The sequence below is a fragment of the Tasmannia lanceolata genome, unplaced genomic scaffold, assembly GCF_043159265.1.
Source record: "Tasmannia lanceolata isolate RefF3 unplaced genomic scaffold, GAP_Taslan_0.1 ptg000002l, whole genome shotgun sequence".
Taxonomy (NCBI): Eukaryota; Viridiplantae; Streptophyta; class Magnoliopsida; order Canellales; family Winteraceae; genus Tasmannia; species Tasmannia lanceolata.
Window position 1 is genome coordinate 21,369,394 of NW_027518679.1, and position 23,507 is coordinate 21,392,900.

The 23,507-nt window shown below is 39.9% G+C and overlaps 1 protein-coding gene across 4 annotated transcripts in view; it reads left to right on the forward strand.

Annotated features, from left to right (window-relative positions):
- The first annotated feature begins 1,482 nt into the window (after positions 1–1,482).
- LOC143887331 (mitochondrial Rho GTPase 1-like) overlaps positions 1,483–23,507 on the forward strand; it is a 68,923-nt gene continuing 46,898 nt past the window's right edge. For 3 of the 4 annotated variants that reach the window (XM_077391464.1, XM_077391573.1, XM_077391639.1), the window contains exons 1-6: positions 1,650–1,971; positions 2,059–2,191; positions 3,439–3,588; positions 11,109–11,285; positions 11,383–11,634; positions 12,415–12,483. In XM_077391464.1, coding sequence (XP_077247579.1) covers positions 1,757–1,971; positions 2,059–2,191; positions 3,439–3,588; positions 11,109–11,285; positions 11,383–11,634; positions 12,415–12,483 — 996 coding nt within the window. In that variant the 5' untranslated portion in view covers positions 1,650–1,756. Of the gene's footprint in view, positions 1,586–1,649; positions 1,972–2,058; positions 2,192–3,438; positions 3,589–11,108; positions 11,286–11,382; positions 11,635–12,414; positions 12,484–23,507 lie in introns of those variants that run through there. The other variant, XM_077391519.1, reaches the window with a different exon arrangement.

A 23,507-nucleotide genomic window follows, 5' to 3' on the forward strand; every position in this document is an offset into this window, starting at 1 on the left:
GACTACCCTCTCGGCAATGACAAAACTCATGTTGGATCATATAAATATCTTCCCGAATGTTTCCATTCAGAAAAGTGGTTTTGATGTCCATCTGCCAGATCTCATAGTCATAGTACGTGGCAATTCAAATTCTCCACGTGTCCTGTAGTGAGGAAATTTAGTATTGTCCGAATTACATGACATAACCTAGTCAGAAACCTTGATCGAGGTACACGAATAGAGTTGGAGATCTAATCCCAGCTTCTGGGCTACAAGGACCAAGGTCAACAGAGTCGGTCCCTGACATAAGCTGCCACTGCTACCTACACCGACTTACTTTGGAGTGTAAACTTCACCGGCTGTTCACATCCCAAACCCACCTAGCCAGATCAAGGTAGAGGATTACTTTCTTGTCCCATAACGGCCCAATGAAATGGGGGCTGTCTTGGGGGTAAAATTTGGCACCCAATCGTGAGCTGACACGTGGCACCTGGAGATTCACAACCTGGTTACGGCAAAAGGGTAACTTCAACATGCTTCAAGCTATAGAATTAAACCTTAAAAATCACATCCACCACCATGGGTTTGGAAAATGAAATGCCAAGAATCTCGCCTAATTAGGCAAGACTCCAAAAAGACAAGATTCCTTTAACCTAGGAATCCACTCTTTAAAAGAGGCACAAACTTCGAGGTAAGTAGACCACCTCAATCACTCTCGAAGCTGTCATCTTTTCAGAGAGCTTAGCTCTTACTGTTGTCCTTTCCGACTTAGGCATCGGAAAGTCCCTCTGGAGTATGACTCCATTCCTCTCTTTGACGATCTTCTGTGTTTACTAGTCATAGGTCATCTTTTTGGGAGCTAACTCGGTTGGTTCACTTTTCAAGAGACAATCCAGATTTCATCGACAACTATGAAAAAAGCTATTTCCCTATGGTAGAATTCGAAGATTGCGTAGAAAGGTAAATTCGTCTTTTTTCATGTACCATAAACTCGACAGGTCAGGAAGTTGTAAATTGAACCTGACAAGTAATTTCAGAATCTTTTCGACTTTTAGTGGTCAAATTTTCAAAATTAATAAAATAAATTGGTGAAATAATATTTCCCCCCTTTTTTTTACCCGGGGCAACCCCCTCCATAGTAATAATAGAGTAGTGATAGTAAAAAAAGGAAGTGATATTTAAGCCCCTTTTGATACTAGGGACACCCGGCGCCGGTGTATCAATGACTGAAGGGGGGCTAATGTACTTGGCATCCGAAGAATCCCGTGGGTTTGATAGGGCGTAAAAATCACTTCCCAAAAAAAAAGGGAAATGTTATCAGCACTACTATATTTTGATGAGGCACTCCTCACTTTATTAAAAATACGGTATGGCCCGCACGTGCCACAGCCTAAATAGGTTGCACCCCAAAATTATTTCCACAGGTTGATCCTAACCCTCGGATCTAAATGGGGAGTATAAATCACTTCCAGATAAATTATCATTTAATTTAAATTAAACCCACACAGCTTTGCCAGTTGCCACTCCTTTTAAACTTCCCCATTCTACTTCCTCTCAAGCAGGCCCGAAATAGTAGCAGGGTTTTAAATACATAATACGGCAAAAGGTAGGGTTCATATGTATCCTCTTCATTCTTTCATCACCTCATTATTCAACCCCCCCCCCCCGCGCCTCCAAAAGGAAAAAAACTAAGCATTTGTTTTCTTCTCTGCATTTCCCTCATCTTCTCTACCCCCTTCATTTCTCTTCTTCTTCTTTTTTTTTTTCCCCAGTTTCCATGGCGAATTCGGACGCCACTCCGAATTTCGGCGGCCGGACCAGCGTCCGCCTAGTCGTATTAGGAGACGAAGGCACCGGAAAATCCAGCCTCATCGCCACCGTTGCCGCCGAATCATTCCCTGAAAACGTTCCCTCCCTCTTGCCCCCAACCCGCCTTCCTTTAGATTACTTTCCAGATCGCGTGCCCCTCACTATCATCGACACTTCTTCAAGGTCTGAAATTTACTCATTTGTCATCATTTGCTTTCATGAGGGTTTTTTTTTTACAAACTGGAAGTAATTTTATTTGTTTATTTGTAGTCCGGAGAATAGGAGTAAGCTTGCTGCAGAGTGTAGACTGGCTGATGCTGTTGTGTTAACTTACGGTTGTGATCAACCTGCTACGCTCGATCGGTTGAGTACTTTCTGGCTCCCCGAGCTTCGTCGATTACAGGTTTGTTTTTATTTATTTGCAAAGTGTTTTTATTATTGAATGGGGATGAACAAGCGTTCAGAAAACCACCAATAGTTTGGACTCCATGTAGTATTTCGAATTGTTTGTTGACACTGAAAAAGTAAGGGAAAACCTCTGAATTAATTTCAATATTGAACCTTGGATATATAATACTTGCGAATCGAATCTCTTGAAAGAAGATCTTTTGTCTAATGGTAGCCTGCTCCAGTCTCCGTGTGAAACTTTCGTGATTGTGGCTATGCGATGCTTAAGTCAGATACAAAGCCTGAACCATTGGGCTGCAGTCCCAACCCCTCTGTTTTTTTTAATGTGTAATATACCCAGTTTATATACTCGTAAACATCGTTCAGTAATATAAACAGATGCATTTTCCATTTTTCACACATTCTTGTCTTTTTCAATTCTACATTTTACATGGTATCAGCCTGGGGAGTGTTTCACACATTCTTGGCTATGCGATGCTTAAGTTGGAACATGCAACAGTAATATGAGCTCTGACGAGAATCTTGGAACTGACTGAATGCACAAATGGTTAAAAGTTGTACTTATATTTATAGGAAGGATTAGAGTCCTTATTTGCTACTGGTTGGATCCTCATCACGTGTCTGCTCTTGATTGGTGCCACGTGCACACGGTAAACAAAACACGCAGAGTTTGGGCTCCATGGAGGCTATCGATGCTGAAGTCAGAACATGCAACGGAAATACGAGCTCTCTAATGAGAACTCTGGAACTGACTGAATGCAAAAATGGTTAAAAGTCCCATACCTTGGATATTACCTAGATCTATAAGAAGGATTAGAGTCCTTACTTGCTATTGGTTGGGTGCTCACCACGTATCTGCTCTTGATTGGTGCCACGTGCAACCGGCAAAAAAAGCACGAAGAGTTTGGGCTCCATGGAGGCTATGCGATGCTCAAGTCAGAACATGCAACAGTAATACGAGCTCTCTTACGAGAACTCTGAACTGACTGAATGCAAAAATGGTTAAAAGTCCCATACCTTGGAGATTGTACCTATATTTATACGAAGGATTAGAGTCCTTCCTTGCTACTGGTTGGGTGTTCACCATGTGTCCGCTCTTGATTGGTGCCACATGTTCAGTCCCAATTGGTGGTGACTTTTATTCTCCAACACAAAGTTTTATTTTATTTTACTTTCTTTTTTCCTTTTAGATTTTGCCGTTTTGATTTATTCATATTTTTGTGATTTTCTTCTGATGGGCAGGTTAAGGTTCCCATTATAGTGGTGGGATGCAAGTTGGATTTGCGAGATGACAACCAGCAGGTGAATCTCGAGCAGGCAATGGTGCCGATAATGCAACAGTTTCTGGAGATTGAGACTTGTATGGAATGTTCCTCTCTGAATCAAATTCAGGTATTGAGTTTTGCATCTCTCGTTACACTGTCTGCTATTTGTTTTAATTTCGGTTCGCTTTTTTTTTGGTGCACATATGGAAGCTTTTGCATTTAATATTTCTGTATTTTAGATTGCATTCAGGGTTCCACAAGTTGGTTATTAAATAACCACCATTCTCCATTGTTTTTTGTCATTGGCTTATTAGTGCCATTAACAACAGGATCAAGGACTTATGCTTATGTGTTTGGGTAAACTATTTTATATGTTTATGCAGGATCAAGAACTTATGCTTATGTGTTTGGGTAAGCTATTTTATATGTTTATGAATTTGCATTTGTATTATTCTTTTTGGCAAAATTATGTCTACTTATGCTCTGGATTGTATATTTTACAATTGGAAATAACCCTTATAGATACAATGCATTTCGTAAGTGAAATACCTAATTGCTCTTACTTACTGTTTATCGATTCATTCTTTCTCATTCATATAAGACCAAGCTTTAGAACCCAAATATCACGAGAGAAGTGAACTTGTGAGTGTCCTTGCGAGTTGTGAGCTGGAACTGATCATGGGATTGCTTTCGCTCTTGTCATTCACAACCTCTCTGCCCACGTTTCTTACTCATAAACCTGTGTTAGAGTGTGAAAAGCCATACTTTTTTTTTTCTTCTATTGTTGTTGTGTTTACATCCAGAAGATTCAAAACCAATTTTATTCTTCCCTTTCCTTATAATTCTTAGTCTTGCACAAAAATTAAGAATTGTCCTTGCTTCAAAATTAGGATCTGCCAGAGAAAAAGAAACAGATTAGATGTTTGATTTGTTATCATTTCTCCAACCTGATCCACAACTTTTTTAGAGATCAATATCACAATCTTCTGATGGGGATCAGATTATGGAAATCCCTAAAAATCTTGTGTAAAAGGATCGATATCATAATCCTCCATTTCTATTGACTCTCCAGTAGCTTCCTGTACACTTTCCTATACTGTTGTGCATCCGATCTCTAATTTTGTTTCCTATTATCGGATTTCACCCTTTTATCGTACCTTTTTTCTGCATTATCTTCTGTTACTTTGCCGAGGTCTGTTGCAGATGCACTTGCTCATCCAGGTTGGCATGCTGCCATGGATGCAAAGATGACTGTCCTCCACTCTAATCGAACTTGGGAGTTGGTTTCGTTGCCCCTAGTGCTCAAACAATTGGTTGTCGTTGGGTGTACACGATCAAATGCCTGCAAGATGGGACAATTGAACGATTAAAGGCACGGTTGGTGGCCAAGGGCAACATTTAGACCTTTGGTGTCGATCATACTGAGACATTTTCTCCACCTGTGAAGATTCCTTCTGTGAGGGTTCTAATTTCCTTAGCTGTGAATAAGGACTGACCACTCTATCATGTGAAAAATGCATTTCTGCATGGTGATCTCAATGAGGAAGTTTACATAGAGCAACCTCCATGGCATGTTGATCAGAGGGAGAATCGCCTATCTGTATGTCGTCTGTGTAAAGCCTTCTCTGGGCTGAAACAGTCTCCTAGAGTGTGGGTTGGGAGATTTAGTGAAGTTGTTCAAAGATTTGGCATGGGGGCAGTGTGCAGTTGACCACTCGGTATTTAGTTCTCAGTCTAATGATGGGTGTATTTTCTTGATTGTCTATGTGGATGACATTGTCATTACTGGAAGTAATAGGGAAGGTATTCAAAGACTAAAGACCTTCCTTCAGAAATATTTCTACACCAAGGATCTTGGCCGCCTTAGATACTTCCTTGGAGTTGGGAAGAGACAAGGTCTTTGGGAATGAAGCCAGCTGAAGTTCCCTTGGATCCTAATGTGAAGCTTTATCTTGATCAAGGGGATTTGTTAGAGGATCCATGCAGGTACAGGAGGCTAGTTGGCAAATTTATCTACTTGACCGTGACTCGTCTAGATATTTTCTTTGCAGTGGGAGGTGTGAGTCAGTTTATGAGCTCTCCACGTACCTCGTATTGGGAAGCAATTACCCAAATTGCTAGATACTTGAAGAGGGCTCGTGGTAAATGCTTGTTGTGTAAGCGATATAACCACGTGAACCTAGAAGGGTTCACTGATGCAGACTAAACTGGGTCTCCTTCAGATAGATGGTCGACTACAGGATATTGCATCTTTGATGGAGGGAACTTAGTGTCATGGCGAACCAAGAAGCAGGATGTAGTGGCTAGATCTAGTGCAGAGGTTGAGTATCGAGCTATGACACATATTTGTGGGGAGTGGACCTGGTTGAGGTTGCTTATGTCTGAAATTGATATTCCCTTTTCATGTCCGGCCTTACTATATCATGATAATAAAGCTGTTCACATTGCCCCAAACCCTGTTTTCCATGACCAGACTAAACACATTGAGGTGGATTGCCATTTTATTCGTCAGAAGATACAAAGTGGGGAGATATGTAAGGTTTTTACTAGATCAGGAGACCATGTAGATGATGTGTTTACTAAACTTCTTGGAAAGGCAAAGTTGATTCACATTGTAACAAGCTAAGGTTGTATGATATATATACACTCCAGCTTGAGGGGGAGTGTTGAAGGAGTGGTGTAATTAGTGTACCTGATTAGGGGTATTCTTGTCATTTCACATGTAACCCTAGTGATGCACACATAATACAGTTTATGAGAGGAAGATCTATCTTCTTCTTGTCTCTCTTTCTCCTCTACATCTTCTCTTCTCTTCTTCCTCTTTTCTCCAATGGAACTCCGACACATTGAACAAGATAGAATGAAGTCAATATTCTACATGCTGGAGCTTATTAGTTATAAATTCCGTTCCGTTCCAGCCGGAATGGACCGAAATTCCGATTCCGGTCCGGAATTGAACGACCATATATTCCGTTCCGGTCCATTCCGGTTATTCCGGTCCAGAATTTCGTCATGGTTTCATTTAGAATTGCCCTTTTTTATTTTTTCATCTCTCTTTACCCTTTTTATTGTCCATTTACTTAAGATTTACATGTAAATAAGGGCATACCCCCATTTGGATCTATTAAAAATAGTTTCAAGACCGAAATCTAAAAGGATAAAAAGTCAACTTTCCAGTTCTAGTACAAAATTCGAAAAAATGGGTCGGGCCAAAATCTTAACTTCCAAACGATTTGGTATTTTTCCAATTTAAAAATTTCATAAATTCTAGCATGTCAAAACATTATTAAATCCCAAAAGTCCGGTAAAAAAAATCTCATAATTTGGTCTCTAATTTTTTTTCATCTTGTCAGGCACTAGTCAACACACTGGTAAACATAGGCATTTCTGCTGATAGCGATTTTCCTTGAAGTAAATGTTGGATCTTTTACATATTTTGTTCATTTGGTTGTTTCTTATATTTTCTACCAATTTCTGATTTTTTCGGATTTTTCCATATTTTTAACTATTAATTTTTTTCGGAACAAAAAGTTTCGAACGAAATCCGGACGAAATGTCCAGAATGACCGAAACATTTTTGTCCCGGTGACCAAAATGAAATGGTCACCGGAGCGGAATTTACAACTAAGTACCAGAGTAAAGAGGAATGGGGAAAGGGGTTCACTCAGGCTAGGACCCTTGTAAGATGAGAAGTCAAGTGACCAAACAGCCCTCCCTAAAGAATAGAAAAGTGAATTGAGGAGATGCACCCATTTCATCCATTTGGCTGCAAAGCCCATTTTCTCTAACGCCCGCATCAAAAGCGGACATTCGATCTTAGGCCTTTTCAAGATTCAACTTTAATAACATGTCTTTTTGACCATATTTTTGTTGGAGTTAATAATTTCGTTGGGCAGCATCTTTTTTATTTTCATAGACAAGAATTTATATCTGATTTTATAGATGCCACCAACCAAGCTAATGGGGCGGAAATCCTTAGTGTATGCAGCCTTCCTAGATTTAGGGTTGATAGCAGTAAACAATGCATTAAAAGCCTTGTCAGTTTCATGGCATTAGAAGAATCCTTCCATAACTTACATGATGTCCTGTTCGATAGTCTCCCAGAATTCCTAGAAGAAACAGAGAGAAAAGTTGTCGAATCCAAAAGCTTTGCACCTTTGGAGGTTGGAAACTGCGATACAACCTTCATGTATGGAGGAAAACTTATTCTTGATCTTTAATTTGACATCCTCCTGAAGATGAGGTATGTCATCGTAGATCAACGGCATGGACCCACTATTAGATCCAAACACTTATGAGAACTACTTGAAAATTTCCCGCCTAGTCCTTTCTCATGATCACTAATTTTGAATCTTTCATTTTTGAGGTAGGATCTGGATGCGTGATCTGCATCGAACATAGGCAAGTGCTCCTTGTTCCACTTAGCCTATGCAAATTTAAGGGCTTTAACTTTTGGAGCAGGTGGACCCTAGGGCTTCCCGAGAAGTGACGAGTCACCCACCAGTTAGTCACAAAAGGCTTGAAGTCGTAGTGGGTTTGCCACATTTGTTCAAATCCTAAAGGGGTTGGCCTTCTAAGGTCATCCTCAGAACAGAGGATCGGACCATGATCCGAGGAATATAAATCAACATTTTATATCATTAGTTGCTATTATCCACTGTATTGGATGATTTCTTTTTGACTTGGAGATGGCATCATCTAAACAGCTTAATAAAAGGATATGGATTGCCAGGCCAGTCCATTGGAATGTTCCAACTCAACCCCGAATTGGAAGTTTCACAGTGTTAATGAAGGTTGAAACTGATACATCACTTTGGAGATCAGCAAGACAGCAACAAACTAGAAAGCCCATCAAGAGGGAAGGCGGACACAAGACTTGGACACGAGACATTTACAATACAAAATTTATGGATTATATTCCCCATATTGACCTGGGGGTGGAATCTTTCTTTTCAAAAGAGGTGATTCAAGCTAGCTTTGATTAAACTAGGCAGTCACTTCCATAAGCGCAGTGAAGATCCAGAAACTGGTTTGCAACTATATTTAAAACTCTTAACTTGGAGAAGGGATGATTCAAATGCACCAAGGGGACTAGCTCACAGTCGATTGAATATTATCGGTTAGGCTGAGTTCCTGTCTGTGAAACAACCAATTACTCCAAAAGTTAAAGCTGTTGGAGATGGCGTTATTTAATCTTTTATACTTTAAAACTCCCCGCTCACGCGTGACCCCTCTTTTTAGGGTTGGCCTACACGTGGCACATGGACCCTCGTTTTGGGTTGGCCATTACATATGGATTTTTAATATCAAGGAGTTTTGACCCAGAACCTGTATCTCTGATACCATGTGAAACAACCAATTACTCCAAAAGCTTAAGCTGTTGAGGATGGTGTTATTCAATCTTTTATAATAACACTATCAAAATTGGGCAGGTTCCATAGGAATTCTGTGGGAAAAGATCTCAGGTTTAACCAAAATAAAGAGTCAAGAAGAAACTGAGAACGTTTTGATAAGTTCTCACTGATCTTCCCCAACTGAATCCAAGACAGTTTCTGCATTACTTTACTGGACACTTGAATTCTTGTAAATCAAAAGGACCGCCCCTCATTCAAATATTGAGATTTTGTAAGAACTCTACAGTCACAGAACCAAATTTGAATCCCGTGGAGTTTTGCACCAGTATTCTGGAGGACAAATTCCTCATAACTTATGCAAGCAAAGGATGTTCAAAGACTGAGGAATAACAACCAAAACTTTTAGGACTGAACTCTAACCGACACTGAGGTTTATGAATGTTTTTTAGAAAATTCCAGGTTGTGATCTGGTAAGATAAAACCAATCTGATGGAACTGTCTTTAGATCAAGGTTGCCAGGGCGGGAATCGAAAGCGGGATTCGATTCGGGATTCAAAAGCGGGAATCGAAGGCTCCTGGGATGGTTGGAAGCGGGAATCGTGGGTTTGCCAGAGAGTCGACGGAGATTCGCTGGGGATTCGCCAGGGCTTCGTCGGGGAATCGCCGGAGATTCGCCGGGGAATCGCCTGGAGTCGCTGGGGAGTTGGGATTCGCAGGGAATCGCCTGGGAATCGGGGTTCCTATAAAGTGGGAATCGAGGTTCCCAAAATTGGGAATCGATTCGGGATTCCCCAGAATCGGGGAATCGAATCGAATCACGATTTCGATTCGCCTTCAGGTACGAATCCTGCTTCCCTGCTTTAGATCATGAAAAACTAAGTAGGAATTAATCTCAGAAACCTACAATTCTCAGAGGACAAAAGTTGTCACAGAATTGAAGACAAGAGGGGAAAAAAACGAGAGCTTTAATGTTCACAGACGATCTTGTCTGGAATTGAATCTGAATAGTTTAGTACAAACTGGATCTAGCAGAACCTTTTGGATCTTTGAAAAGCTATGAAAGAGGACTTCTCAGGCAACAGATAAAATTCAAATAAGGGATGAAACTCATCCAAATTTGTGGCAGGATGGTCGGATGATAGTTATGGCAGCAAGTTCAGCTCTTAGTGAACTTGCTGTCTTATGATATCGGATCTTGGTAATAAGATCAGACTCGAATTTTAAGCTCAGGTCCTGATTGGCCTCTCCATGGGATTTAACAAGCTCAATTAATAGCAGAAACTAAAGAAATTTTACAGGAAGCAACATAAATTGAGATTAAGACAGGACATTCAAATGTAGAACAGTAAAAGAAATCTATGATATAAATTTCGTTGCAAGATGGGACTGATTACAGCCTAACATGAAAATGAAAGGTGGAAAAAAAAAACTACCCTGCCAATGCCCATACATAATCTGGGACGAAATCCTATCTACATCAATTCCTCAAACCTGAGGGTTTTAATTGGGTCCTATTTCATAAATGCTACTTTTATCTTTCTGTCTTTTCATGATTGTAGCCTTTGTAGGAATTTAGTGGATTTTTACAGTGATTGTTAATATTCAAAAATGTATTTTAGGCTTTTTCTTGGGGACTTGTTTTAGCTCCTACTTGGCTTCATTGTCCATACTATCTTTGACTTGTTATTAATTCTCATTGTATCTGGAGTCTGGACTCTCAACGATTCGTTAAACATATTCCCCATCTTTTTCACCATTCTTGCTATGGTGCGTTAATTCCTACCTTTCTACCATTGTTTCACTTGCAACCATGCAAGCATTTTATTTCAGATCAGAGTGTCTGCTTTGCAACTGAGAGCTTTAGAGTTTCCACTTTCATCCATACTAAGTTTTATACATCTTTGCTGCTGATTATCTACTGAAATTACTTTTGGCTTTTTTAATTCCTACCTTTCTACCATTGTTTCACTTGCAACCATGCAATCATTTTATTTCAGATCAGAGTGTCTGCTTTGCAACTGAGAGCTTTAGAGTTTCCACTTTCATCCATACTAAGTTTTATGCATCTTTGCTGCTGATTATCTACTGAAATTACTTTTGGCTTTTCTTTGATGTATCTTTGTTATTTTTCAAAATTATATTTTTCATATCACAGTATTTTTGCTATCCTTTTACTAATTGAAATAAATTTCTTCGTAAGCATGTTTTATTTTTTATTTTTAAAATCGTATTTTTCATATCACAGTATTTATGCTGTCCTTTTACTAATTAAAATAAATTTCTTCATGAGCAGGTCCCCGAGGTTTTCTATTATGCTCAAAAGGCAGTGCTTCATCCAACAGCACCACTATTTGATCAAGAAACACAGATTTTGAAGCCTCGATGTGTGAGCGCTCTGAAACGGATATTCATTCTTTGTGATCATGACAGGGATGGAGCTCTCAGTGATGGAGAGTTGAATGATTTTCAGGTTTTTTATCTATATATTAACTGGAATTTTCTTATTCTTATATTTGATCTTGCTTCGATCAGCTTTTCTGAAATGACTGCAAAGTGCATATATGCAGGTTAGATGTTTTAATGCTCCACTGCAACCAGCCGAAATAGTGGGTGTTAAGAGGGTTGTGCAAGAAAAGTCACCTGAGGGGTTCAACGAACATGGTCTTACCTTGACAGGATTTCTTTTTCTGCATGCTATGTTTATAGAAAAAGGGCGTCTTGAAACAACATGGACAATGCTGAGGAAATTTGGATATGATAACGATCTCAAACTCAGAGATGATCTCATTCCGCTTAACTTCAAACGTGCTCCTGATCAGGTATGCTTCCCATCTATGTCACAAATATCTCTAATATTTTGAAAATATAACCTTTTTATCGCGACATTTTGATAAAATGACAAAATCCCGAAATAATCCCGAAATTTTAAAAATATAGCGATATTTCCATTTTTATCACAAAATATTGATATTATCCCGATTTTTTACTTTTTCTTAAATTTTATATATTTATATATTGTTTGAATAAATTTATTTTTATCATTTTTCCCTATATAAACCCTAAAAAAATAAAATAATTTAAAATATCCTGAGATTTTCCCTTGTCGAGAAATTCCCGAGAACGATATTTGTGACAAAGTTTCTCATCAAGTAACTTTAGAGCCTTTCAGCTCTAGTGGTGAAGGGGAGCTTATGAAGATTTTGCAAACTATCTCTTATTTGGAAGCTTTATAATCCTGAAAATGGTTAAAAAATGAATTTTACCCATTGCAGCTTTAGTAAAACTTCTCTATTTTGCTGGAAGGTTACCCTAGCTTCGGTCATTGTTGCAAATAGTGTATGGAGCTGATATGTTTAAAACCTTTATCTGTCTCCGAAAAATGTTTATGTTTTTCTTTAAATCTCTCTGTTTTCTGGATGCATACAGAACTGTCTTCCTTGGCTTTCCTGTCCAGTTGAACCTACTCTCTTCTAATTTCCTAAGCAAACCTTTTGTCTGATTCCGTTATGAATTTTCACTGTATCTGATGTTTAATTCCATTCGGTTTTCTGAAGTGTCGTTTGACGTTCCCTGTAATGCTCATATATATTGTATTTCAGAGTGTGGAGCTGACTAATGAAGCTGTGGAGTTCCTGAAAGCGATCTTCTTCATGTTTGACATTGATGGTGTATGTGTTATTACTCCTTTCTCTTAATGATGTTGTGAAAAATAAATTTGTATGCTTTTACGGCTTCAAGGGTTTTGTTAGTTCATATAATAATTCATATCCATTTAGATGTGCTCAAATACATACTTGTTCCAGTTCCATTCCTTGTGTTATGGTTTTCTTTATTTCTCTCATTAGCTGTTGACATTCTGTATAGTCCTTTTGTATAGATGCAGGGTGTTTTTTTTCCCTCTCTCTCTCTCTCTGTGTGTGTGTGTGTGTGTGGGTGTGTGCTTGCGTGCGTTTACTTGGTGATTGGAATGGATCTATTACTTAGGTCATAAATATTTAAAATTAGGGTTTACCTGGGGATTGGAATGGACCTATAAATCAGGACATAAATATTGAAAATTAAGAAAGGGAATGATGACAAATGATGTTCCATGTTTTCACACTTGTAGAAAGTAGGGTAACTTTGATGGAGATATAAGTGGCAAAACAACTGAGAGGTTTATTTGTTCAGATTGGTTTGAACAAATAAAGGCCAATTAGATGTAGATTTAGGCATGTTAAAGGCCAATTAGATGGGTTAAATCTTGTTGGTGCAAGCTTAACAATATGAATGCTGGTTTTAATATTTTTCCCCTTTTCCTAGAAAAAGGCTTCATCTGAGTGGGAATGTGGGATCAATTGTTATTACTTGGATCCTTAAAAAACTTTCACTATTTAGAATATGGGATAAGGTTGCTCCATTGTGACCTAGTGGTCACGGGTTCGACTCACGGAAACAGCCTCTCTGCAAAGCAGGGGTAAGGCTGCGTACATCTAGCCCTCCCCAGACCTCGCAATGGCGGGAGCCACGTGCACTGGGCCGCCCTTTTTATTTATAATATGGGATAGGATACTTGGATAAGACCAAGGGATCTGCCTCGGGTATCCCTGGTCCATGTACTATTTTACTGCCCTTTACGATTTAGATAAGGTTGGTTAATGTTCTTTTTACCAAATAGTTTCTATTGCATGGGACAAGTCCTATTGGATCATTTTGCTTTTTTATTTTATTAGAATATGTAATATGCCTAAGGGAATAATAGACTTTGTACTCTATATTCCTTTAGTATAAATACATGAGTGGGGGGGGGAGATCTCCTCAACTCATTTCATTCTTCTCCAACTCTTTCTCTCAATATGGTATCAGAGCCCTAGAGTTAGCGTGCCCTAGGGACATCCATTGAAGATCCTCCATCTTCTCCTCCACACCGCCACCCACCAATGCCCTAACCTCTCTCTCTCTCTCGGCCCCCTCCCCCTCTCTCGACCCCTCTCTCACGGCCTCTCTCTTTCTCTCTCTTTTTCTATCTCTCGGCCTCTCTCTCGATTTCTCCCCTTTTCTCACTTCGAAAACCCTATCCCTAATCAATTTCTTTTATCTCTTTCTCTTCTCTAGTGCCCTAATGCACTAGATTACCACTATGTCATTACTTTCTCTTGTTGCGGCTCCGTATTTGTTACTACTCGATGCCTTCTGGTGCTGTGATTTAGATGTATGTTTTTCGTAGGAGCCGCATTTAGCGTGTTCTTCTGGCTTTAGTTTGCCCCTCATCTCTCTTTGTTTTCTGAGCCCAGTAGTAGTCAGGGTTGTCTTTTCCCTTCTTCTTTGTCATTATGGATCCCATTATTGAGAATTCATCTACAGGCGTGACCCATGGGGCCGTGCGGCACCCTCTTCTACTCATTCTCCTTCTCCCTCTGTGGATGGTTCATTCCCGCAGATGACCATTGTCAAGTTAGATGAGGCAAACTATGTGACTTGGAAGGCTGCAGTTGAGACTTATCTTATTGCTCGTGGCAAGGCCAGTTTATTCGTCGTGATCCTCCTCCTACATACCCTACCTATGATCCGTGGGAACAAGAGGATGCTCTAGTTCGTACCCTACTTTGGTACAGTATGACTCCTCACATTGCTAACCCCATGATGCTTCTTCATACAGCCAAGCAGGTCTGGGATTAGCTTACCCTCTTTATTCTGGTGTGGCTAACAACAGCCGTATCTGCTCTACATACTCCGAGTGGATACGCTTTCGACGTGGATATGTCTCTATTGCCACTCACTACAGTCAGTTTGTAGCCCTCTGCTAGCAGCTTGATGTATTTATGCCTCTCACGTCAGGTCTCACTTTTGCTGCTCACCAGAGGGACCAAATGCTTGTTGTTCATTATCTTGAGACTTTGGGTCCTGAGTTCACCCATCTTTGTCAGTAGATTATTGGATCTAGATCCATCCCTTCACTCATGGAGGTCTATTCCTGTGTTCAGCAGTGCTCTCCTGGTGACTCCTCGACAACTGTCTCTGTTGATGCCTCGGCTTTAGCAGCCTATGATAGCAGTAGTTGTTCGAGTCGTGGTGGTGCCTCATTTGGCCGTGGCTGTGGTCGTGGGGGACATGGAGGTGGCCGTGTTAGTGGTGGACATGGACACTCGTATTGTACTCATTGTAAGAGAGAGGGCCACGACATTGACATCTGTTACACTCTTCATCCCGAGCTTTGTCAGGCTCGCTCAGCACACCTGAGTGCTACTGGTTCTTCTGAGATTTCCCAATCCTCCACTACTGCTACTGTGCCAGCTGATGATTCATACACTTTATCCCGTGCTGACTGTGAGGAGTTCATCATCTTCGTCTCAGTACCCGACCACCTACTGCAGGCCTTGCCCAGTCATGTAGTTCACCCACCACCCTCCTCTCTAGCTCTGGGTCATGGATCATTGATTCCGAAACCTCAAACCACTTGACTGTAACTCTTCTCAGCTTACCTCGTTTCGATCTTTTCCATCTAACTCTCAGTCCATTACCCTTGCTGACGGGTCCACTACTCCCATCACCGGTGTTAGTACTGTTTGTCCTCATCCTAGTCTCCCTTTATCTCCAGTTTTTTTGTGTACCTAGATCTCCCTTTTGTTTTCTTTTTCTTTTCTTAAAAACCCTCCATTGCTTTGTCTCATTTTATCATTCTTATTGTCTTTTTCAGGATCTCTCGATTGGGAGGATGATTGGATCGGGTCGTGAGGTGGATGGGCTATATCGTTTTGAATGTCGGCCGCCTACTGTCTTGCATAGTTTTGTGGATGTCTATCAGTGGCACTGTCGTCTTGGCCCCTCCTTGCTTTAGCAGACGCATATTGTTCTAGGCCATATTTTATCTTTTCAATGCGAGTCGTGTGAACTCGGGAAGCACCATCGTGTGCCCTTTCCTTTCCAGGTCGTTAGTAGAGTCTCTAGTCCGTTTCAGTTAGTTTATTCCGATGTATGGGGACCCTCTAGGGTCGCTTCTTCAACTGGGTTTATGTATTTTATTATCTTTATTGATGACTATTCACTTATGACATTGCTGTTTTTACTTGAAGATCGTTCCGAGGTATTCTTTGATGTTCGCACTTTTCATGCTGAAATTAAAAACCAATATAATTGCAATATTCAATGTCTATGCACTGACAATGTTAGGGAGTATTTTTCTGGCTCGCTTGGTTTTCTGGATTATCTGTCCACTCATGGCATCTTCATTAATCCTCTTGTGCATACACCTCTCAACGGAATGGTGTTGTTGAGAGGAAACTTCGTTATTTACTTGAGGTAGCCATCACCCTACTTTGTCAAATGCGGGTGCCTAAGACGTATTGGAGTGATGCTATTCTTATCGCCTGCTTCTTGGCTAGTCCCCTTCCTTCGCCAGTTCTTCGTGGAGACTCTCCTTTTTTGGTTTTACACCCTTACCTTGATCCCTTTCCTCTCACCCCCCCCGGTGTCTTTGGCTGTGTCTGTTTTGTCCATCATTTAGGTCCAGGTCGTGATAAACTTGACCCTTGCTCTGAGCGTTGTGTTCTTATGGCATACTCTTGTACACAGAAGGGATGTCGTTGCTATAGTCCTCGTCTCCGTTGCTGGTTTGTGTCTGCTGATGTTACGTTTTTTGAGTCTGAGCCCTTCGTAGCTCATGTATCTGAGTCTCCTACTTCTCTTCCTGACCCAGGGGTCTCACTTTCTCTTCCGGTTCTACCTGATTCAGTTGTGATCCCACCTACTGCACCTGTGGCTTCACCAGCTGCGACTCCTCCCTCTATACCCCCTTCGGAGCCGCCAGTTCGTCCCGCCACTACGAAGCAGTATTAGCAACACCGACACAAAGATGGTCCCACGCCACCTCCTCTCGAGCCATCCTCTTCTCAGCCGGTGATCCCGGTCTCTACTTCTCAGGTATCATCTCTCCCTTCCTCGATTGAGCTCTCTGATTCTCCTATTGTTTCACGCACACGTTCTCATTATACTGCACATCCTATCTCACACTTTGTTCTCTACGATAATGTCACCCCTGTCTTCAAAAGTTTTGTGTCTTCTTTGTTTTCTGTTTCTTTAACACAGTTTGTGGCTGAGGCTCTTGCACACCTTGGATGGCGTGAGGCTATGGACCTGGAAATGGGTGCCGTTCACACGAATGGGACTTGGGATATGGTTCCTCTACCCTCTAGTGCTCGCCCTGTTGGTTGCTGATTGGGTATTTTCCATTAAATATTTGTCAGATGGTATTGTTGAGGGCTTGAAGCACGCTTGGTTGCGAAAGGGTATACTCAGACTTTTGGTGTTGATTATACTGAGACATTTTCTCCAGTTGCGAAGATTCCATCTGTTCGTGTGCTCATTTCTCTGGCCGTGAATCATGGTTGGGCCCTGTATCAGTTGGACGTGAAGAATGCCTTCCTTCACGGCGACCTCACTGAGGAGGTGTAAATGGAGCAACCTCCAAGGTATGTTGCTCATGGGGAGATGTCCTCCTTTGTGTGTCGCCTGCAGAAATCACTCTATGGTCTCAAGCAATCTCCACGCGCATGGTTTGGGAGGTTCATTGAGGCAGCCATGCACTTTGGCATGAAACAATGCGCCGTAGACTATTCAGTTTTTAGTCATCACTCTTTAGTTGGTTGCATTTTGTTGATCGTGAATGTTGATGACATCATCATCACAAGTAGTAATTCAGGAGGTATACAACAATTAAAGATCTTCTTACAGAAAGAATTTTCCACTAAGGATTTTGGTCGTCTCAGGTACTTTCTTGGGATAGAGGTAGCACATTCTTCTAGAGGCCTTTCTCTATCACAAAGGAAGTATGGTTTGGATTTATTAGAAGAGACAGGCAATCTTGGAGTTGAGCTAGCATCTGTACCCATGGATCTTAATGTGAAGCTTGTTCCAGAAGGAAGGGACTTGTAGGAAGACCCTGACAGATATAGAAGACTGGTTGGTAAGGTCATATATCTTACAGTTACTCTCGCCCAGACATATCATATGCTGTTGGGGTAGTCAGTCAGTACATGAGCTCTCTACGTACCTCTCACTGGGCGGCAGTAGTCCAAATTCTCAAGTACTTGAAAGGTGCTCCAGGAGAGGGTCTGCTGTTTAAAAGGCATGGTCACATGAAAATTGAAGGTTTTTTTGATGCAGATTGGGCTGGATCTTTGGCAGATAGGAGACAACCCCTGGGTATTATACCTTTGTAGGATGTCATAGCGAATACAGTGCAGAAGGCGAATACAGAGCAATGGCACACACAAGTACTGAACTCATTTGGCTGTGCTCACTTTTATCTGAGATTGGTATTGTTCCCTCTTCTCCTTCGCTGTTGTACTGTGATAACAAGGCTGCAATACACATTGCTCCCAATCCATTTTTCCATGGCGCACAAAACACATTGAAGTGGACTGTCATTTTATTCGTCAGAGAATATAGGAGGGAGAATATGCACTGTGTTTACTCGTTCAGTGGATCAGCTAGCTGATATATTTACAAAGTCATTAAACAAAGCAAAATTGAGTGATATTTGTAACAAGCTAGGAATGTATGATATATACATTCCTAGGGGTGGTTATTTGGTTAACCGAAATAATTTCGGTTATCAAATTTCGGTAACCGAAACCGAAACGATTAAAAATTCAGTTATTCGGTTATAACCGAATAACCGAATAGTGGGAGAAAAAGAGGGAAAAAAGCAAAATCTTGGTTACGATCGGAGGGCTAGGATCATCCAATTGAAATGATTTTTTGAGCACAACCTAATTAAGTTGTGATCAATCAAATGGACGGTTTTGATCATCCTACGGAGTGCCCATATAGCACTTTTTTTTTGAAAAAATAATGGTTTTTATCATAATTTCGGTTATCCGAATTTTTTTTTGAGATAAGCGAAACCGAATAACCGAATTTCCAAAAAAAAAAAAACCAAAACTGAACCGAAAAGGAAAAAAACTGAACCGAACCGAGACCCAACCAATTCGGTTCGGTTCGGTTATTCGGTTTTAACCGAATAATGAACACCCCTATACATTCCAGCTTGAGGGGGAGTGTTAGAATACGTAATATGCCTAATGGCATAATAAACTTTATATTCCTTTAGTATAAATATATTAGTGAGGGGGAGATCTCCTCAACTCATTTCATTCTTCTCCAACTCTTTCTCTCAACATATTTAAAAAAAAGAAAGAATGGATAATATTTTTATTTAATCTCATAACGATCTTTTGTATACCATATTCCAACCTAGACAATTTATGTCCACTCGTGCCTTGAACCAACTGTTGGGTGACCAAGTCAGCCTTAATCGTTGAGCTAAAACTTCCCTTGTGGTTAAGTTAAGACTGATATGTTTATGAAAAACTAAATTACAAATTAATGTCGTTTCTCTGTTAAAAAAATGTCATTTAACTGCATATTTATCTTTTTATTTTGTATCATGAATATTCTAGACTGTTACTCATGCTGATTAAATAAATTCAATATTGCTCGTTGGCTTTTTCGTTCTTTGTCTAATTTTATAGATTACCATTGAAATGAGAAGAAGTGATAAAAATAGGAAATGATGCTCGTGCCCGCTTGCTATGATAATCTCACTCCTCACTTTATGAGTTACTTTGTGGTTGGCTGTTGATAGCATTTTGTGAATTTTAACAGCCTTTAACCTCAAATTAAAAGAGTGTAAGATATCATTTCTCTAAAAGAAATATTTTAATTTATTAGTGAGTATGAATCCTTGCATCTTAAGGTTTAAGATACATATTTCTATCTAATAAAAGCATGTTAGATCCCTTTTGTACATGCATGATGTATCATAGGAATTTGTCATTTAGGGTTTAGGGTTTAGGATTGTTGCCTCTTGGACAACGAAGAAGTCTGTCGGTTCGTGGAGGTTTGTAGTAATCATCAATCTAGCAATCATCAACGAAATTCTGGATCTCATCGGCCCGCTTTGTATTACTTTCATCCATATTCCCAGGAGCTCAAATGAGGTCGTTGACATCCTTGGCAAAGGTTGAGTGGGGAGGTAGTCTTTGTTTGAGGGGCAATCTCTGCCCATTATGTGTTTGTTCTCCTCTCTTTTTTGATCTTTTTAATAAAAATCTTTATCGTTTCAGAATAAAAAAATATGTACTACTTGGTCAGCTTTTATACCAAATATATAGGTTTGCTTTTATTGGTCAACTGTCAGAATTGAAGTGCACCTGCAAGGCAAAGTTGATCATGTGGAAAGATATATATGATCGCATTTTTAACAATAAAATTAACTCGATTGTGATGTAGATTCTTGCTAGGAAATTCAAAATTTGATCCAAAAGATTGCAAGGATATTAATCTTACAGATCAGATTCGTTTTCCCAAGAAAACTTACTAAAAAACAGTCCAAAACCGAGATTTACTATAAAAAAACAGGGTATGAGCAGTAACTGAGTTAGAATTGATGAAAACAACAAGGTAGGAGGAACACAAACCAGAAATCATGGAAAAAACTGAATTTTTATTTAAAGTTCAATAGAAAACAGCAAGAAGAGACTTAGCTCAGCTATGAATTCATGCTGAGAAGAAGAATAGATGGAAGGCCTTCAAAATCCAGGAATTCCTTCTCTAACAACAGTCAAAGATCTCACAAGCAGCAAATCCTCTCCCCAAGCTGGACTTTACAAGCTTTCTTTTCAAATTCAGCTAAAGTTATGAAAATTTAAGAGAACTCCCTATTTATAGTGGCCGACCTGCCTTCTTTTCGCTCCATTTTACAAACAAACTTCACTACATGCTCCTCAAACACTCACTTATTACAAGTTTTCCCTATATACAAATATTCACTTCCTTTTATCTAGTGCCTTGGCCTCAAACCTGGTCCACATCAGATTGGTAAAACTATAAATTGTATTATAGTTGACGTATATGAGAGGGCTTTCAAGGCAATGTCGTTTGTTGGTGTATCTGCTCAATACCTTATGGATGATTGGGTCCAGATTAATGTGGACTTCTTCCTCATACTCGTTCACATGATATCTGGGCTCTCCTAGATGTCAGATAGATCAAGCTTAATTTTGATGGTAGCAACATATTTCATAATGGTAGCATTGGTGTGTCCTGCTTAGCCGGGGTTGGGGGGGTGTCTTCTTGACTTAACTTCTAGTTTGTTCTTTTCTTTACAATTCTATGCGGGAACAATAATGTCAGAAGCGAAAGTTCGTGCGATTTGGTCTGAGTTCTATTCGATGCCTCCGTAGTGAAGTTGTATCACCTTGAAGATCTTAACATTTTGCAGAGTGATTTGATAATTTGGGAAAGATGGAGTGTTCCTTCTCCCATATTCATAGAGAAGGCATGCCATTGTGGATTGTCTTTCGAATTTTGATGTTTCCTGTCATGGGTTATTGATGTGGCACGGTTTGCCTGAGTTGTAGTTATGGCTCTTTGTTACTTTGTTTTTGGGTTTTTGGTGGGTTGCGTCTGTGCTTCCTTTTTGTTGTTTGGACTATTCCCTCTTTTCCTATTTATTAATATTCACCTTATTCGAAAAAGGTACACCTGTGCAAGGTAGTTACATGCTAAAGTATTAATATGTAGTTAGATGCGTAAACTTGATCAGTCCATATAATTGCAAGTATAACAACTTGTTGGAAGCACAATTATTGTGAGTAGTGAACTAAAAAGTTGGTTTGCAAAACTGAGTAGCCTGGATATGTCTGTGGTGAGTGTATCATAATTGATGCCCATTTTTATGTTGGTCGCAGCAATTCTATTTATGATCTGCATAGACATTGGTATGCGATAGCTTAGTGTTTCAAGATTTGTTTTTTTGAATGGTTGCAAATTTCATTCAAAAACAAGGAAGACTGAGATGGTCCGTCAAAAGGTACAAGAGAGAAATTAAAAAAACAAGATAAAAGAATATAAACAATCTCAAGGTGGAATGAAACCAAACCACTCCAAACCCAATTTCCCCACCCCATCCTTAGCTAATCTATCCGCTTCAATATTTGCAGATCTTCTGATGTGCCTGAAGACGATGGACGAACCACGAATAAGATCAGAAATCTCATCAAATAAAGGGGCAAATCTCCACGGAGGAACTGAGGACCCATGAAGCCATCTCACCACATTTTTTGACTCTCCCTCCACAATCACCTTATCTAGAAGATCTTTGTCCAAGTGTTTGATACCCATATATGCTGCCCTAACCTTCGCCTCGCATCACAAGAGAGAAACAATCTCAAGGCGGAATGAAACCAAACCACTCAAAAAAAAAAAAATGAAACCAAACCACTCCAAACCCAATTTCCCCACCCCATCCTTAGCTAACCTATCCGCTCCACTATTAGCAGATCTTTTGATGTGCGTGAGATGGTCCACCAAAAGGTACAAGAGAGAGATAAAAAAAAAACAAGATAAAAGAATATAAACAATCTCAAGGCGGAATGAAACCAAACCACTCCAAACCCAATTTCCCCACCCCATCCTTAGCTAACCTATCCGCTTCACTATTAGTAGATCTTCTGATGTGCCTGAAGACTATGGACGAACCATGAATGAGATCAGAAATCTCCTCAAATAAAGGGGCAAATCTCCACGGAGGAACTGAGGACCCATGAAGCCATCTCACCACATTTTTTGAATCGCCCTCCACAATCACCTTATCTAGAAGATCTTTGTCCAAGTGTTTGACAGCCAGATATGCTGCCCTAACCTTCGCCTCCCTAGCATCACAAATCCCAATAGGACCATAATAGGCCCAAATAATGGAACCAGAGGGGTCTCGACATATGCCACCGACACCAGTAGGACCCAGATTTCCCAAACTTGAGCCATCAAAATTAATCTTGATCATACCATTGGGAGGGGCCTTCCAAACTTGAGAGATGTGAAATCTCCTCTGCACACTAAAGCTAACCTCCTTCCAACCCTCCCAAAGATCGTAGGGCGACACAAAGTATTTATCTGACTTAAGTGTTTATCCTACTTAAGTGTTTGTTGATTCAAGTGATTAATTATCTGTTTCCTGCAATGTTGACTTGATGATATACAAGGTTTTAAATTTTGAGCTCGGTTTTGGTTTCCATCGAAACAGGAATATTTCATTTTAGGTTGAAAATTTTGGTGGAAATTTTGTAAAATCACTGGAACGTATGGAAACATATGCAACCCAACTCAACTCTACTCAACAAAGCCTTTGTCCCAAACTAGTTGGGGTAGTCTAAATGAATCCTTTAGAAAAAATTCATGAAGAAGGTAAAAGGATGGAAACATATGCAAATGATAGAATTTTAAGGTGAAACTAAAAGAGATGTTAGAATAACCATAAATACACCCTTAGAAATAATCACATAAGAAAGATAACCACCCATAATGCTTTAACAACATCGAGCACCTAGTGACATGTGCCCTTATGCTGTCGCACATGTGTAATAATTCAGTACATACCACATTTCACATGTATTTCATATAAATATTTCTACATAATACATACATCACATTTCATAGGCAATTTATATAAATATACTTATGTAATACATATCGATATAGTGTACCACTAAGTCATGGTTTTGGGTTTCGGTATGCGTTTCATTTTCAATATGCATTTCGGTGGGAATGGAAACAAAAACATTTTGGTCTGCTTGTGTTGGTTTCGGTGGAAATATAAAAATATAATGATATGTAGGTTACTTCAAGCTAAGTTGCTATACTGGACTATTGT